This window comes from Dermacentor silvarum, chromosome 3 (genome assembly GCF_013339745.2).
Source record: "Dermacentor silvarum isolate Dsil-2018 chromosome 3, BIME_Dsil_1.4, whole genome shotgun sequence".
NCBI lineage: Eukaryota > Metazoa > Arthropoda > Arachnida > Ixodida > Ixodidae > Dermacentor > Dermacentor silvarum.
In genome coordinates, this window is record NC_051156.1 from 145065525 (window position 1) to 145083482 (window position 17958).

At 46.9% G+C, this 17958-nt stretch overlaps 1 protein-coding gene across 1 annotated transcript; it reads left to right on the forward strand.

Moving 5' to 3' along the window:
* Positions 1-7158: 7158 nt before the first annotated feature.
* On the forward strand, positions 7159-13386 carry LOC125944364 (uncharacterized). Its single transcript, XM_049664765.1, has 4 exons — positions 7159-7477; positions 7695-7894; positions 12081-12323; positions 13094-13386. Exons 1-4 carry the CDS (start codon positions 7185-7187, stop codon positions 13384-13386), a joined length of 1029 nt encoding a protein of 342 aa, XP_049520722.1. The 5' UTR covers positions 7159-7184.
* Positions 13387-17958: the final 4572 nt, after the last annotated feature.

Genomic DNA, 17958 nt, shown 5'->3' on the forward strand with positions numbered 1-17958 from the left:
GGACAAGTTGATGCATGCTTCGCAAGCAAAACATGGTGAAAGAAATATGGGCTACGACAGCTCACAGGCAGAAGCAGAATGTGTACGGGTCCCTCGTCCTCCGAGAGTCACCACGTTTTTTTGTTCTTGGAAGCGGGCGAGGTCCGCGCAGGGAGCAACAAATTTGACAGAGCATTATTCACGCTTCTTTGTGCGCCCATCCGGTTCTGATTAGCAACGCAGGCTCGGCTGTGCGCATTATAGACCGTGCATACCTTCGACACTGCAAAGCGAGGGAACGCAGGGAAAACGTGGTGAGAGTGAAACGCATTCTTGGTGTTTTGACGTCACTTACCCTGATAGTAGTGAAGAACGACACGTGCACGTTTTTTTATTCTTTTATTTATCTATTTTTTTCTTTTTCCAAAAGCTGCTGCGGCTGAAGGAGCAGTAGCACTTGTGCTGATTTTATTATATATTATAGCTGAAATGTAAAACATGACAAATGGACCTGTAGAACAACTCAAAGTGATCAATGAATGTTTTCATCGTTATTTCTTTCTTGCGCTCATTATCCCAGGAGAACGGTAGAGCAAGACAACGTGTGCGCAAAGGGATAGTCCGGCGCACAGCATCACTTGCTAACATGCCCCCATGGATTTCTTGCTTCTAGCTAAATAATACAACCTCCACCTTCGAAAAAAAAAATGAATAGACACATAGGAGTGGCAGCCGTATCTAAGAAACCACGCGACAATACATTACGCGGCGCATTACATCTAAGTGAAGCCCAAAAAGCGAGTACAAGGATCTCGTTCAAGTTCGCCATATTAATTTACTTAATTATGTTAGTATAGTGTCAAAGCCCGAAGGCTTTACATAAAAAAGCGGGCAGTTTTTTTTTCTTCTTTTCCTAAGCAAGAAAGCTTCAAACGTGGCCGCTGCGAGAATAAACTTAGATGGGAAGTAGAAAAATATGTCCTTTAAGCAACGGGAGTAATAAAATAAATCCTAATAAACAAACTCAAGCGAGATCGCATACGGCGACAAGTTAAACCAAGCGCACTGGCTACACGTGAGTAATTGTATGTGACAAAACACGGACGGCAAGCTTTTGGACACTTTCGAGAGATTGCGATAAGGTATAACAGTTGCTGGATTCCAGACAGAACTGGTGTACTCGAAGATTGACCTCACCATGGATTTATAAGAAAGAGCTTCCCATGAAGAAAATCTCGGAGCAAGAAACAAAACATGCGATTGGCATTGGTAAATTGAAAACTCAACATACATACTCCAACACTGTTGTGTGTGATGTGTGTACCGAGATATCTACAAGATGAAGAAGTTAAAAGAGGTGCGTCGTTGAGGGTGTAAGTAGGAGTCTGAATTTTATAAGGAATAAGGAAGCTTATGTATGCCTCTTTGCAAAGTCAAAACAACGATAGGTTTATTGATTAGCTGATGTAAGATGCAAACGTCAGCGAAGAATTTATTCAAATCTGTGTTGCTCTCACAAAAAGAGTTCACCTACTTGAAAAATGTATATATATATATATATATATATATATATATATATATATTTGAGTAATTTTTTTTCTTTATGCTTGTTTCACTTTTTAATCAGAAATTTTATTCAGTAGCTTACATTTTTATCCAGTAGCGTTCATTTTTTTTTTCATTCTATTTTCGTTCTCAGTTCTAGGACTCTTTCAGCCATCCGTCAAGGTTCGGAATGACGCGGCGGGCCACGAACATTCCTGTTCTTTTTTATTTTTCTTTATTTTCAGTTCCCTTCCAACGGAGAGCGCCTTCTGTAGTCGTCTTGGTCGTCTGACCAAACCTTTTCTCTTCACTCCGCCCCTCCCACCCCCGTCTATCTAGCTGTTGTGGCGTTCTCTGTTCTCTGTCTTCCCCTTTCTCTTCAGTGTAGATATATTTGGTGTCGTGCAAAATAAGCATTTCATTGTAAGTTAGCGTTGGGCTTGTCTCACATTCGTGTCCCTTCTATGTGCTGTGGTTTTTTTTTTTTTTTGAAATATGCTCAGTAGAAACCTCTTCTTAGAGGTTTCTACTAACCCAGTAGAAACGCCCAGTAGAAACCTCTTCTTCAACATGGCGCCACTTCATTTTTTCCCCGGTTCTTTCTGCGGGGAGGAATTTACGCCTACTGTGCCAGTTGGTCTGCAAATATCATCTGGCATCAAAAAAAAAAAAAACACACACGACAGAGCTTGCCGGGAAAGGTACCTAAGATTATAATAGAGCTGGCCGCAGAAGACACTCCTACACGGTTCGATGTGCTCTTTATGCAGAAAAATAATATGGGAAGCAGTCATCCAAAATGAATTGTATTGTACTAACAATAAAATTTACAGCCGCTACAGAAGTTCTGCTAGCAACGGCATTACTGGCAAGTGGTACATATGATTGCACCATAAAGTTATGCAGTATTTTGAAATTCACTACACGCAACACTAATTAAACGACGCGCATGTAAGCACACATGCTTTTTAATTATACACCCCCTTGAATTTGTTATTGTGCCTATCGAGGATGCACACGGCAAACGCGCATTGCTGCGTTATAATGGAGTGCCCTTGTGTCACTTCTAAACAATCTCCGATTGAATGATTCAACACAATAAATAAAATTACGCGAAAGTTAACAGCCTTTGTAATAAAACAAAAAAAAATATGCAGAACATACATAATAATTTAGTAAGAAATAAAAAAATTACCAGAGTGATCTCGTTGCAGTTGGAGTGAGCGGTAAAAAATTCAAATAAATATTGCGTGCTGTATAACATATATATAATCAGGATTGGCCAGCGAATGGTGCGTGAAAAGTAATATTGAAATGCCGTTCTGTTTGACAGGCCAATATTTAAGGGTCTATCAGAACTGCTAAACAATGTGGATATGCCTATAGCTTTGAACGGACGTTGTTAACCAATGTTTGGAGATGTACAGCCAATGAGGGCACTCGAACGGCAAAGCAGGCCCGGGATAGCCAGTTGCGTCGCCCGGCCTAGCCATTAACGGGCATTCACCGGCACGGTAGGGCCAGCGCTGGATGTCTCTTACAGTGGCTTTGCCAGTACTGGCATTACGGAGGCAACGGCGGGCCTTCGCGGCCCAGCCAGTGCCGGCTGAAAACCATCATCGGCCCTAGTTGGCCCCACGTAATGTGCTGCCTGGGTACTGGCTTCTCACCGTTCTTCTTATTGTACGGCCGCCACCCGTCGCACACGATCGACACGATCCTTCCCTACAGGCCAGAGACGTCTGAGTATACGCCTATATCTGCCACAGCCAGACATGCTGAAGAGTGTCGCGACCTTGCCCGGACCTTTACTGCAAATGAACAAGAGCGGCAGAAGAGCATCCGCGGTGACAGCACCACTTCTGCGTCCACGTTTTCCCCTGGGACGCTCGTCTGGCTCTCAGTTCCTACCACCGCAACTGGACTCTCTTCGAAACTACTGCCCAAATACGAAGGCCCCTACCGTGTCGTCGAACGCACGTCTCCAGTCAATTACCTTATCGAACCCGTTGAACCATCTTCGGACATGCGCCGTCGAGGGCGCGACATCGTCAATGTGGAGCGCCTCAAGATATACCATGACCCACTCATGGTGACAACCTGTTAAGTCGCCGGGCGGCGCCCTTTTCACACCCGGGGTAATTGTAGCGAAGCGTTGGAACTCTGAAGTGGGTCGTCCGCTCCAGCGCCTTCTAGTGGGTCGTCTTCTTCGGCTCTCGAGCGCCGCTCGTGCTAGAGTCCATGCTGCGCTTTTTGGACTGTCGCTCTTGCGCTGCTTTAATTGCCGCCTAATAAACACCCTTATAATATATATATATATATATATATATATATATATATATATATATTATAGCCCTATATATATTATATATTATAGCCTATATATATTATATATTATAGCCTTATACATATATTATATGGCTTTAAGCCTCGGGCCCGAGTCTTTAAGCCCGGGCCAGACTCGGGCCCGCTCATTGAAGGGCCTAAGTAGACCTTCGAGTACATGCGACCGTTATGCATTGCATGGTTCAATGCATTCTGTGCCAAGCTGAAGTGACACGTGCGACATGACTGCCATCATCATCATCAGCTTATATTTATGTCCACTGCAGGACGAAGGCCTCTCTCTGCGATCTTCAATTAACTCTGTCTTGCGCTAGCTGATTCCAATTTGCGCCTGCGAATTTCCTAACTTCATCACGCCACCTAGGTTTCTGCCGTCCTCTACTGCGCTTCCCTTCTCTTGGTATCCATTCTGTAGCTCTAATGGTCCATCGGTTATCCATCCTACGCATTACATGGCCTGCCCACCTCCATTTTCCCCGCTTAATGTCAACTAGAATATCGGTTATCCCCGTTTGTTCTCTGATCCACACTGCTCTCTTAACTGTATATCTTATCGGATGACTGTATATATTATCAAAAAATAGTAAAACAGATGAAGTTCTCATTTTTAACAGCGGAGCTGTTTCAGCCGGGCGTAATGTGTCTGCTGAATACAAAAATGTGGGCCGATCCTGGAAGCAGTGCAGAAAGGGTCCAAGCACAATGGCACATACACCTGTGAACTAGTGAAGCTGAGCCTGGATATGTCCAGCTAAGAATGGTGGGGACTACTTAAACTCAGTCAGTCATCGATAGGCAATTGATAGCCAATCAATAGCTAGTCGATAATCTATCAATAATCAATAAATTCCCGAAAATGCTGGAGATGACTTGGTAGTGTTCTAACTAGCCCAAATACGTTGCCAATACCGTACGATAGCCAATCGACAGCCAATCAATAGCTAATCGATAATCGATCAATAATCAATAAATTCGAATAACTTGGTAGTGCTTAGCCCATCCCAAATACGTGGCCAATATCTTGCGATAGACAATCAATAGCTAATCAATAGCTAATCGATAATCAAGCAATAATAAATAAATTCCGGGAAATGCTGGGGATTACTTGGTAGTGCTTAGCCTAGCCCAATAGCCAGGACTAGCTAGGTGACCATCAGCTCCACTGTCTCTTCAGCATTGCGCCGCCAGTGCAAGCTACGCTAATTTTTTTTCTTTAGCGCAAAAACGAACATTGTTTCCGCGTAAGGAAAAATAAATTATACAAAGAACCACTCCTCAAACCATTTCCATGTTACCGCTTTTGCGATTGCACTATTACCAGTGTCGATAATATTGCATTATTTTAGCTCTAAGGCCAGTTACTTTTGTGCTTCAATGCATAAAACAGCGTTTTCCTCAAAAAGTTAACTGGAACTACCATCCATTTCGGCGGACACTTTGAAAATTAATATCTCGAAACTGGTTCAGTCCTGAGTATTCGTTCCAAGTGGATACGCCTTGCCAACTCAGCGGCTATAATTCGTAGATTGAAAGATGTGCCGTAAAATAATGAATTAAAAAGTTACTCGTGTGATTCTGGTAAATATTCGATTAGGCGTTTTGACCATCCATTATTAGGCCATCCATGTCAGAATTAGCTTGGAACTACGTAAACAATTAGCCTCCTTAGAGGGTCGTCGCATTAATGCGAGCACCAGAAATCCTGAGATATGGTCAATTCCATACTTCAGAACACTCTATAGGCATCAGTCGTTAATACATTACCTACCATTCACATTGAACAAATACAAAAAAAAAAAGTCAATAATTTCAGTAAGAAAGAACTCAGCTCATACTTTGGTCACTTGTAATGTATCTGATGTGATTATTATTCTGCCTATGTGTATGGTTCTGAGTATATAATGTAAATCTTGTTTTGTTTTCTTAGCAAATGTTAATCTTGTAAAATTCAGTCTCATGCTATGTTGTATAGCTGGTGTTGTGTTGTTTTGTATAGCTAGTAATGCTATTGTAGTGTTGTTTAAATGCATTCTGTTAAAACTTTTTTCCAATTCTGCTAACTCGCCGTGACGGAAATATTCTTTGCCTTTCCGTTCATACCTATTTCGTCTATGAGGAATTCCAGCGATAGCTGGAAATATATGTGAATTATTGTGCATGTGCGCACTGTTCGCTGTACTATTGCCTTGCCAGGTCTTATGGGTCACGTCAAGCTACATATGTAGCTTTTAGTCCAAAATGACCGTCCAGGATGTAAACTGGAGAATAAATTGATTTGATTGATTTCGTCGGACACTTTGAAAATTATTATCTCGAAAGTGATTTAGTCCTGAGAATTCGTTCCAAGTGGATGCGCTTTGCGATCTCGGCGGCTATAATTCGTAGATTGAAAGATGTGCCGTAAAATAATTAATTAAAAAGTGAATTAGCATAATTATGTTAATTCTTTAATTAGACGCTTTGATTAGGCGCCCCAATTAGGCGCACCAGCGGAAAAATAGCACCACAGGCAATGTGCCGGATTACTGATGTTCTCGTGGGAGAAACAAAGATTGCGGCCTTTTATTGCTTATATACTGCAGCTGATTAAGCCTCGAGAAGGTGAGGCTGACAGATACGGTACAATTTGTAAGTAAAAAAAGAATTTTTTTTCTTACAGGCCGGGCCTGGTCATGCACAAGCGGGCCCTAGCTAAGCTTAGTAATGAACGCTTGGGCCCGGGCCGGGCCCGGGCTCAGCAACACGGGCCCGGGTCGGGCTTGGAACCACGGGCCGGGCCCGGGCTGGTCTCGGTCATGTACGCCCGGGCCCGGGCCGGGCTCGGGCTTTGTATTACGGGCCCGGGCTGGGCTCGGGCCCCGTAAAGCGGGCCCGGGCCGGGCTCGGGCCAAAAAGTCAGGCCCGTGCAGTGCTCTAGTTTCTGCAAAATTACTGCACTCGTCCGCCCGCACGCCCGCGAGCTGCAATCGAGGCGAGCAGGCGACACGCCAGCGGCACTCCGGCTTCCCATAGTGCCTAGCGCCGATCCGTTAGGAGGAGGGGCGGCACTGCGATTTCTGGAAAGGTATATTGCGCACCCAACAGTAGAGGAAATAGAAAGAGAAACAAGCAGCCCAGAAGAACAGACGGAGGCCATAATAGAGAGCCATAGCTCAGCGGGTTTACGGGCCAGCGAGCACAGCGGGTGAGCTGAGACGCCACTGCGCATGTGCGGTGCGCTGGGGCAGCCAACGTGTTTACGGAGCGAGACGCTCGCTCGCTTGAATCCTCTCCCCAGCGGAGCGCGCGCAGCGGACCAGCGTTTTCGCGAATCGATGCCGACCACGCGCACGAACAGCAGTAGCATCTCATCGGCGTCGTCTTCAGGCGCGCCGCTGGCTCGCCTGCAGGGGAAAAAGCCTCGGAGGTGTTTCACCAATGAAGAGGACCTCTGTATCCTGCGAGTGGTTTCAGCAACGAGGCCGTTTGGCGACGATTTGAAGTGGATGACGGCGATCGAGAACCTGAAGCCAGCGCTTGGACGCGAGCTGACGCTTCGTGGTCTAAAGGACCGCGTAGACCTCCTCATTGGATACTGGAGGCAACAGGACACAAGGAACTTAAGAAAGTCAGTTCTTTTGACTTCTTGTCTGTACACATCACTCAGTATAGCACCAATATGTAATCCCATGCGTTTATTTATGTTCGTTATTGTTTTGCTTGAGCAGCAGCGTTTGATAACACGGTCCGTATTCTGTCGCTTGCGTGTCCCCTGCGTATCCTGTTGCCTGCGTGTTTCAGAAAACAGCGGACCTGCTGTAACATGCATGTTGTTGTCTTTTCAGGTCTGGGACTGAGGAGCAATATGCTGAAAAAGAGCAAATACTGCAGGACCTATCGGATTATGCAAGGTCCGTGAACTACGTTCCGAAAATTGCACCCAGAAGTGCGGCCAGTGCCGTGCGGATGAAGAGGCCGGCAACGCCTTACCGCCTAACCATGCCGCCAACAAAGCAAGTTCGTGCAGAGGAGGCGGAAGGTCAAGGTAAGTGCAGCAATGTAGCTTCACATAATTTCATAACTGCAGAAAAAAAAGGGATTTTACGTGCCAAAACAACGATCTGATTATGAGGCACGCCGTAGTGGAGGACGCCGGAAATTTGGACCACCTGGCGTTCTTTAACGTGCGCCTAAATCTAAGTACACGGGTGTTTTTGCATCTCGCCCCCATCGAAATGCGGCCGCCGTGGCCGGGATTCGATCCCGCGACCTCGTGCTCGCCGTCCAACACCATAGCCACTGAGCAACCACGGCGGGTCATAACTGCAGAAACAAGTAGTAAGGTATCAGTCATGTGTGTATGCTATGTCGCATGTTTGTGCTTCGGACGGTGGCCTGTGAAGTTAAAAACGAATGCAAAGCCCAAAACTTGGTGCATCGTCCATTGCATAAACGTGCTGACACAAATAACATACTGCACATTGTTATGACATGTCCACAATTTCAAGCACAGAGACGGAAGCTTTTACACAATCTGTATAACGTGCATATACCTTTACACCCCGCATCGGAAGAATTGGAGGACGCTCAAGCTTCGCGTTTAAGAGTGGAACGCGATAGCATTCAAAGATCACTGACTGCTTCTCACGCTTCCCGACAACTGCAGCTTCAGCAACCGTAATGGTTACCGGGAAACACTGGCGGCGAATGCTACGCACGAAGGTGAGCTTTCTGGTAGAAACGCGGCATCTTGCGTGGGGCGATCCCGGAGATAATGCACAGCCGCACCAAGAAAATTGCATAATTTTGAGATTTCCGTTTTTGTTTCGTACTTTTAAGATTTCAGTCTGAGAAGATTTAACATAAAAGGCATAAAAGGTGTTTTGTTTTATGACATTTGTTTGTGGATTGTCATTCTTAAAATTCCGAGGAATAGCTTTGCCAAGAATGCAAGACAACGTATGAGCAACATTAATGATAGAATGGCGTGGCAATATAACCCGCATATACCGCATTTCATATAAGAAGGCGTGGCATATACATGTACCTAAATATATTCAGAGGGCCTGCGTGGTTGGGGATGATTTTCTCTGTACCACCCGCCGACATTGCACGGCGACGCCGGTTGCCGACGCCAGATCTTCTGCGACAGGGGCCCCTTAACGCTATCACGCTAAAATTGGGAGATGATTCGCTAGTGCCAGTTATGTACTTGTTCAACTTTTTAGATGAGACCAGTTATTTACACAGACTATAAGGTAACGCAGCTTTCGCTGCCTTACAAGACGATCTTGTAATATCTTGTGGCTAGCGCAGCATGGCGTTAGTCACTATTGCGCCATTAAGCCAGAATTAACTAACTAATTACATAATAATTTGCACCAATGCTGTGCAGCGAGTGCATTATCATGCTATCATTCGCAAGTGCAATATCATTCCATTCATGACAATGACAACACAACATGGCAAAAGGGTGGGCGCGTTGAGGTCGACGTTATAGACGTTCTTTTTTCGCGTCAATTACGCTTTCCTAGAGCATTTAAACGCTTGTTCGCGTAACTCTTACATGAGCTTGTTTAATAAAAATTAACTTCGCTCCGCTAGATAATGCCGAGGAGGGGCTCCGAACTTCTCGTCTGCTATAGCCACCTAAGATCAATTATTATAAAGTGAATTAACCTAGCTTCATCCATTATGCACAAGACTTCTCAACTTGCTCAGTATCAAGAAGTTACCAATCTGCACACTCGAATGATAACAATAATGTCATCAAGATTTACATTGGTCTATATTTTAAAGCTTGCTGTAGTTTTAAAAAATACCGCCGCAATATCGATGGCGCAGTACGTTTCCGATGAAGATACGAACGCTTGGACACGTTTTCTTGACGCAAATCATGTTTATGAACCAATACGCGTGTGCCTTCCGTGCACTTCTGCCTTTACAATGGAATACCCTACATTATACTAGAAGTACCTCAGTGCTACGGTATACGGCACGTGCAAATTAGGGGCCAAATGAACCGTGTTGACGTCTATTGGCTTTTAAATATTCGAAGGATATTTTTCTAGAATTTTTCTTTACCGCCATCACGTGAAAGGTAATTATTATTCTTTTTTTTGAGATATCATGTTAACGTCAGAGTTGCTTTCTTTTACAACCTCTACGACCAAAATGGGCAGTTGTGAATGGTAAACTATATTGTTAAAAAAGTAAACGCACACTCAACAAAAGTCGTAGCCCATTTTCCATTATTCACTCAGTGAAAATTGAGGATCCCTATACGAGCACTACTATCACGCTGTAGTGATGCCGAAGAACAAGACAGTTCCAAAAGTGCAAGTCACGACTCTATGTAATTATTAGAAGAGAAGCAAAAAAGAGGTAACGCTGAAGGCACAGCCAGTGCCGCCTCTATTTTTTCAATGCCAGCGCAATCGCTCGTTCCGCAATGGGAACCGTTGGTCCGCCTTAGTTCAGTGAGTTGCTGCGATGTGACGCTACACGGAAGTTACGACTTTAGGTACGGCTGCTTCAAGGAGGTTGCTTCAAAAAACTGCTTGCGTCACGCGTGCGTCTGATCGCGCGCCGCTGCCGTTCCGAAGGAGGTGCGGTAGGCACTAATTCACGCGTCTATCAGGATTACTTCCACCCAGAGCGTACTCTCCCCCACGACCCCCAAGCAGGTGCGCAGGCAAGCCGACGGGGGGTAGCAGAAAAGGGCGATCAGAGACCGTTGGACCGTTGGTGGACCGTTGGATCGGCCGCATCTGGCTGGCCGCATCTGGCGCATCTGGCGCATCTGGCGCTCGCGTGTGATCGAGAATGCAGTGTGCCTGTACGCTTCACGCACGCAACCTGCTTAGATAACACTCTCGCGATTGTCACAATATAAAAGCTTCATTTGTAGATTTCAGTAAGGAAAATGAAGAATTCAATAAATATTGTTTTAAAAACAGAGCTAAAGACACATGACACAGAAAAGAGAATGGGACAGACACGGCGCTGACTTAACTGCGTTTATTGGAAAAACACGTTTGTTTTTATTGCGATAGCAATTATATGGACACTCAAATGCAGATTTCTGCCGTCGGCGTCGCCGTCGGCGTCGCCGTCGCCGTCGCCGTGAGGTTCCGTATGGCGTCAATGGAGATGAAATCGTCGCCGTGCGCCGAACGCTGTATGTGCGAGTGAAAGGGCGCGAGGGGCGCGCGCTTTCACGGGGAGTGAACGCACGGCGGAGAACAAACGCGCGTTCTGTGCTGTGCTCCCTTAAGGGCTGCAGAAGTAGGCGTCTCTTTCCTCCTTTACCAACACCATATATGTAGAGCAAACGCGCCTTCTTCTGACGCACGAAAGGCCGTGGGGGGGAGGGGGAGGGAAGGGAGGCGACGTTTAGCTGCGGCACCAAGTGCCTATTTATATCAGAGGCTCCTGCAACAGTCACCAACGCCGCACGAATTTTGTGCGAACGCGGGCAAAACGCCGAGGGCGTCGACAACAGTTCTGCGTGTTGCCGGTGCTGCTGCATGTCCAAGTTTATACAGCTGATAAAGCTACTATCATTACTCCGCATAGCTCTCTACAAATTTGCTATCGCAATTGATGCTTCGCCTTTCAGGTGAAACTGCGACAACTTTTTTCAGGCTTTACATCAAGCGTGCGCGCATGTTCATTTTCATTAAAAGCACTTGTCATTCCCAAAACATTGCCTCTTGGTCACTAGTCAGATTAACACCGTTGTTCAAAGCTGTTCAACAAGCCCCTTTCCTGTATCGGTAGCGCTCTTTTTTAAATAATATGGAAAACCACCAACTCGCTGAATCTGCGGTTGGGCAGATTGGACGAGTTGCCCAATTTGCCCAACGCCCAATCTGTCCAACTCGCCCAATCTGCCGGTCCGAAGGCTCCACCCACCACGGGGATCCACCCTTTTCCGTGTCCCATCAAAATAAAGTTTTTTCTCACTCTCTCTCTTCAAAAAATTTGTTTTTGTTTTCATATTTAAGATTACCTATATTCCGCAAAATAAATTATCAAAGTGCTATTATCATGCAAGCTCAAATTATTCACCATTACTCTACTTTGCAGGTATTGATTGGCGGGTGACATAGTAATACAGCATACTTATGCCCTTGTGGTTAGTTCTATTTCTCGCAGAATTGTAAGAAAGAAATGTGCTAGTGTGAGTGTTATTGCTGGGCATCTTCTCGTTTTCAATCGTGCTTTAGAATCAGGACAGCACGCTGCTCAGCTGCTCCTCACCATGCCTGACCAGACCCCGTCAAGTCCCTCTGTCATCGTTGGTTATATGGAGGCGACCGACCAGCACACCATCGAAATAATTCCAGACAACCAGCAGCCCCTGAAGGAGGAGGACGAGGAGGAGCAGTTGCAGCGGACGCAGCTGCAGCGGCAGCAGATACAGCCGCCGCCTGTAGCTAGACAACAGGCTCTGCCGGCAATGAATGAAGGTAAGTCTTCAAGGACTGTTTATTCTATGCCTGAACATGGCAGAATAATGTGATGACGAGCGTTACAAGTGGACGAAATGATGTCCCAGTAGAGCTTATGCAGCTAGCACACTGATAGCAGGAACTACGTTAACAGCATGTATAAAGTGAACATGTCACGTAAGCATGAGTACATGAACGGTAATGCCTTTACTGTTTTCCTCAAACAAGTGTCACTTCTCTCAAACGTTACGGCGTAATAAACATTTAGAGCAAGAGAAAGTGATGTATGTTGTGGTCACGGCATACCAACTGAGTCTGTCCAATGAGTACGGTGAAAATAATGATGGCTTTCTTTCCCATGCCGAACATGGCAGTTACACATAGTATCAGCCCAAGTCAGTCTGGAGATGTTGCAATATCGGCCTGCTATGTCCACCAATTTTCACAGCTCAGGCTTCAGTGCGCTACATTGAAACGGGTTGCATTGATAAAAGTATCAATATTGATATTTTTGATGTGTTTTAGCACTAAATGAAATCTGTAATATGTCAGCTATCAGGTCAAAGAATGGTTCTCACTGATGGTTGTGCTGTATTATCAATCTCCAATGAGCTCCCAGCTGAAGCACAAGATAGGTCAGATATGTCACCAGTGAAAACCGTGCCATAGCACTAAACGCATGCACATTACATGTTCATGTTATGACATCATCGAAATATGTTTGCATGACATGTAATGTGCTTATTGGAAATGAAGGGCCAAATTGCCTCATTGATCTGTATTTGCAGGAATCCGAGGCCTCGAGGGCATGGAATTAAATTTGCTGACAATGCGTCAAAGCCATGAGTTTGAGCTACGGCAAAAGGAGCTCGACATTGAGAAAAGAAAAGTCGATAATGAAGAGCGACGCCTAGCTCTAGAGGCGCGAAAGTTGGACCTTGCCGAAAGAAAACACCAGATGGAAGTGTCCTGCCGGCAACGTGAGCACCAGGAACTGCTCCAGCACATTGAACAATTCTTCAGCAAACACACAAAGAAAATAAGTGATCTCATCAACACAAGGCAGGTATCACATGAGTGAAAGCTGCGTTGATCTCATAGTGAGTGTAAAGTTCAATAAAACTTGTTTTCAGACTTGCGACCTGTCGTTAAGCTAACTTCAAGGTAGACTTCATGGCATGGTGGTTCAAGGTCACAGTACTGGGATAGCTGGGCACCGTTCAAGCAGATATGACAGTTTGCGAGAAGGGTGCTCGCTTTGTACATGCGCTCCACATTCTGGCGGTAAGTATTCTGCTTCTTTTTTAGGTCTACTAAGGCCAAGATTTTAGCAATTTTCCCGAAACCCCACACAATGGCCCCTCTCACACTGCTCATAGCTTTGTTGAATGCACAGTGCTATGGAATCAAGAATGCGCCGCCGTAGGGCTTTCACAGAAGCATTTCCAGCTTCGTGATACCTCCCTATTACCGCAGTTACCCGAAAAAGTGAAATTAACTTCTCCATTAGCACCGCCGCTTTAACTATGCCTGCTTCAGCAGTAGGTGCAGGAGGAGTAAATAATATGAAGTAGCGGTGTGTTAGGCGACGTGCGCTTGATGGCTTTAAGCGCTGCTGCTTATTTGCACACCGGTTTCATGCTTGCGGCCGGAATATGACACATCTAATTGGTACATCATGTTATTCGGGCACATTATAGCATGGTAGTGGAGGGCGTGGAATCGCTTGTGCCCACTGAAGTGAAGTTGCTCACTTGGTAGTCGGCGTATTGCTCTTGCAGTGCCATCGATTAACGCCCACCAATTCGTAAGCGGGGCACTTTTCGCGGGAATGGCCTGAAAAAAGCAAACAGATATCACAAATCTCGACTCCCACAATTGTGTCCTTAATTCTGCTGTCATTGCGCCATGCTTTCGAGAACTTCTCCAGCGTGTTGATATTGAGCCACGTGTGGTTATTCACGTCGTCCAGAAGGTGGAAGAACCGCTGATCGATGTTAGGGAGAACTTCGATAGGCATGGGTGTTATGAGCGAGGAGTGCCGGCCAAAATGGTCCTCCAGGCCACGCAGTCGGTTTGGGTAGGTTAGCCGTCGAAGTATTATACATAGTGCCTCGTCCCCGGGAGCTGACATTGCGGAGTTACAGCCGTTTCAAGTATGCGCAAGGCCATATGCAGCCTGCGTGCACCTTCCTTTTCAAAACTGAAGTACGCTCTGAACACACCACTTTCCATCACATCAATGGACAACCCGCGTACGGAGAGTGGATCACGCCGTTTCTCAGTGAAGACCTCGAGGCATAAGAGATCTTCTAATTCCGATCATTTTATCTGAGACAGGAGTAACAGGTCGTGCAGTATGCTCCGCTGCATTGCTCAAATATCAATGCGCTTGGGTCGTTCACTGGCGATAGACAGCCGCTGCTACCGTCTGTTATAACCACTGGTTATAAATGGCGATAAATATAAAACCAGCCTGGTTGATGGGTACACTCGTAAAGACGTTTGCACCCATTGAGGCTTACCTTGTCCAACAACTATATTCGTCATCGGTCTTATGCGCGTTTCCTTACTTTAACGCTGCGCGCCCGCTACTTTCAGGTCACGAACGGCATGTGCGTAATCAGCGTGAAAAAGCATTCTCGACAGAAAAGTAGCGAGGGTACAGTTTTCCAGAAAGGAAACGAAAGCAAGGCAGATGATTATTGTTGTCCGCCTCCGATGCCACTGTCAGCAGCGGAGGCGGACATCGAGGCACCCGACTCCGCTCGAACGAGCGAGGGATCGCTGAGCTAAAGCTCTTCCTTTCGTGCGGCGCTCCGCTGCCGTCTCCGCTCGCCCGCCGGTACGTCCCGCTGACATGTAAACCCACTAAGCTAGTACTCTCTATTAGAAGGCGCTCCCACAGGACATCGAGGCGACAGAAGAGTGCACGCGCCTGCCGAGTCCGACACCTCGACGAGCAGTAGTAACCATCGGCCGGTGGTTATTAAAGAGCTCACACCTGCAGAGATGAACACGCACGAATCTTCTTTGGACTTCTCGATGTGGTCACCCCGTCTTGCATGACGCGCGCGCACACCCAAAGTGCGCGCAAGCAAGGGCTCAAATGCCCCTAATTATCTGGGCCAATGGAGCAGCCCACATCGAGGGCGGTGTGATGGCTGAGTGGCAGTGTTTAATGATCGACTCGCCGCCACCCCGAGCGGTTGAAAGGCGAGGGACGTGGACGTTCCCGTAAACGCAATGGCGCGTGCAGCTGTATTGCGAGCGCTAAAACTCCCACAGAGTAGACACGGATGCGACATGCTGGCTTTATAGCTCACGAAGAATAAAACGAGCAGCGTAACATAGAACAGCTTTAACATCATCGACGAGTGGTATGGTACGAAAGTCCCATATGATTGACGCGTAATCAAGTTTCGAGCGCACAAGATATTTATATAACAATAAGAATAGCCTAAAATGTCCAGGCTCTATAGGCAAAAAATTATTAGTTGTCGTCGACCGCGATAACTTGGCCGACTCGCTTTGGCGTCGAGTCATAGAGCGGCGCCACTATAGCTCCGGGCGTCCGCGCAGTGCTTTCCACGCTTCTTTCATGGTATGCCACAGTTTATCCGCTGTACCACCGCCTGACTCGATGCCAAGTCATCGCAGTCGACAACACCTATTCATCGCACTGAGGAGCCTTTCAAGCCATCGCATGCCATTTGTATCTGCCTTCGTGAATAAACTTTCATGACTGACTAGTTCTTCCGATTCGTCTTCTGAATCCTCTCTTCCTGACGGTACTTTTGTAAAGAAAGTTTCATAACGGACTACGTATTGTAGTAGCCAATTAAAGCAGTTTTCAGAGGCGTTGCTGATATAAATATTAAACCCGCTGCGAGAGACAATGCCGGAAAAGCAATCTCGACAGAGAAGTCACGCCCGCAGCAAAGCCCGGCGCCTCTTATTGCGCCGGCGTGAAAGAGTGCGCGTCACCGTAGCCGCCGTGGCGGCACCAGTGCGATGTTGCCTAAAATCGAGCAGCGGTGGACGCAGACAACAGGTACTAGTATGAAAGGTAAGGTGAATGTAAGCAAAACAAAAATCAGAACGGGTCTTCGTTCCTTCCCATTGCCGCGGTTGGTTTCCCTGCGGCCATCCGCTACGGCGCAACAGCGCCATGTGCTGGACTACCGGCGATGCACGGTCCCCTTCGTCGCGACCGTCAGCAGCAGAGCACCCGAACAATGCACTAGAAATTTATCAAGCGTGAGCGTGACAAGGCCCGCGCGAGCATGAGGGCGAATTTTAACGTGTCTCCGGGTACTCTCGCCGTGAGCGCGCGGAGCGAGATAGCAGCGCCGCGGTGTGGCCCCGCAGCCGTTTAAATTTCCAATAATTTATCGCGACAACAACAACAACAATACTAACGACTGAAAACACACCGGCATCCCGCCCAACCACAACGAGCGTGCCCATCTCGTCGTGAGGCAGCTTACCCGCCGCGACGCGATGACCCGGAGGGCAGCCGCCGTTGTTGTGCGGGACCCCAGCGGAGGAGTTACCAACATAACCCAAATCGCGGCGGACGGAGCTGGGGGCCACGGGGACGCCGACCGCGATATCGAGGAGTTTCCGGCCTCGTACCGAGAGGTTCTTGAACACTACAGGAAAGAACGTATGAAATATCCACAACCCCACGGGCGGCTGGACAGGTCCCAGGCAGTCGACCTGAGGCGGTTGCAGACGGGCACTTTCACCAACCCCTACCACTTGCACCGCCTGTGGCCCGCGCTGAACCCGTCGCCCGGCTGCCCTTGGTGCGAGCACGAACGGGCTGATATGGCCCATATACTTTGGGAATGCCAACGCCATGAGAAAGAAAGACCAAGAGGAAGGGGGAAGACAACAGCAGGACCCTCTGAAGCGAGGCGCCTCGCTCACACAGGCAGAGCGAGGCGCCCCCTCAGCGAGGCACCCGAGGACCAAGAGTGGGCCGTCCAGCGGCCCAGGGCCATTGCCGAGGATCACGAAACATTTTTCTCCGGTGATGGACCGCTGGTAGCCTAGCCCCGGGCACCAACTGCCATAACCGTTGGACAAATAAAGTTTATTCCTATCCCTATCCTATCATTTCTTTAATTCATTTCGTAAGTACAAGTAATTGCCCCTATGTTCCCCTTAATATCGTTGTTTGTTGGCTTCTCATGATAAGATTAATCAAAATCGGGCCCCTCGGTTCCCTTTCTTCTCGTTCATTACATAACGAGGGTGTCGTTACATAACATTGATGCCTTCAGGTAGCATATGTGGGTCTATTGATGAGTTGCCTTCTCCCAAAAAGATCATGTACTCGTGACGCCTGCGGCAAAAAGGATGTTCCACATCCGACCCAAGGTTTGTGAGTGGTGGCACTGGATAACACTCCCAGGGTTAGCTGTATTATTAACACATAAATACCCCAAAAAGTTTATGGGAAAACGGTGCTGCGGTATTTGAATGGTAAGATCATCGCACGCATAGTGCGAATATGTGGATCGTTCCCCACCGGCGGCAAGTTGTTTTTTCATCCACTTTAATTTCCTATAATTTAAAATTTGTTTAATTCATTTCGTAAGTAAAAGTAATTTCCCATATGTTGTCCTAGTATCGTTGTTTGTGA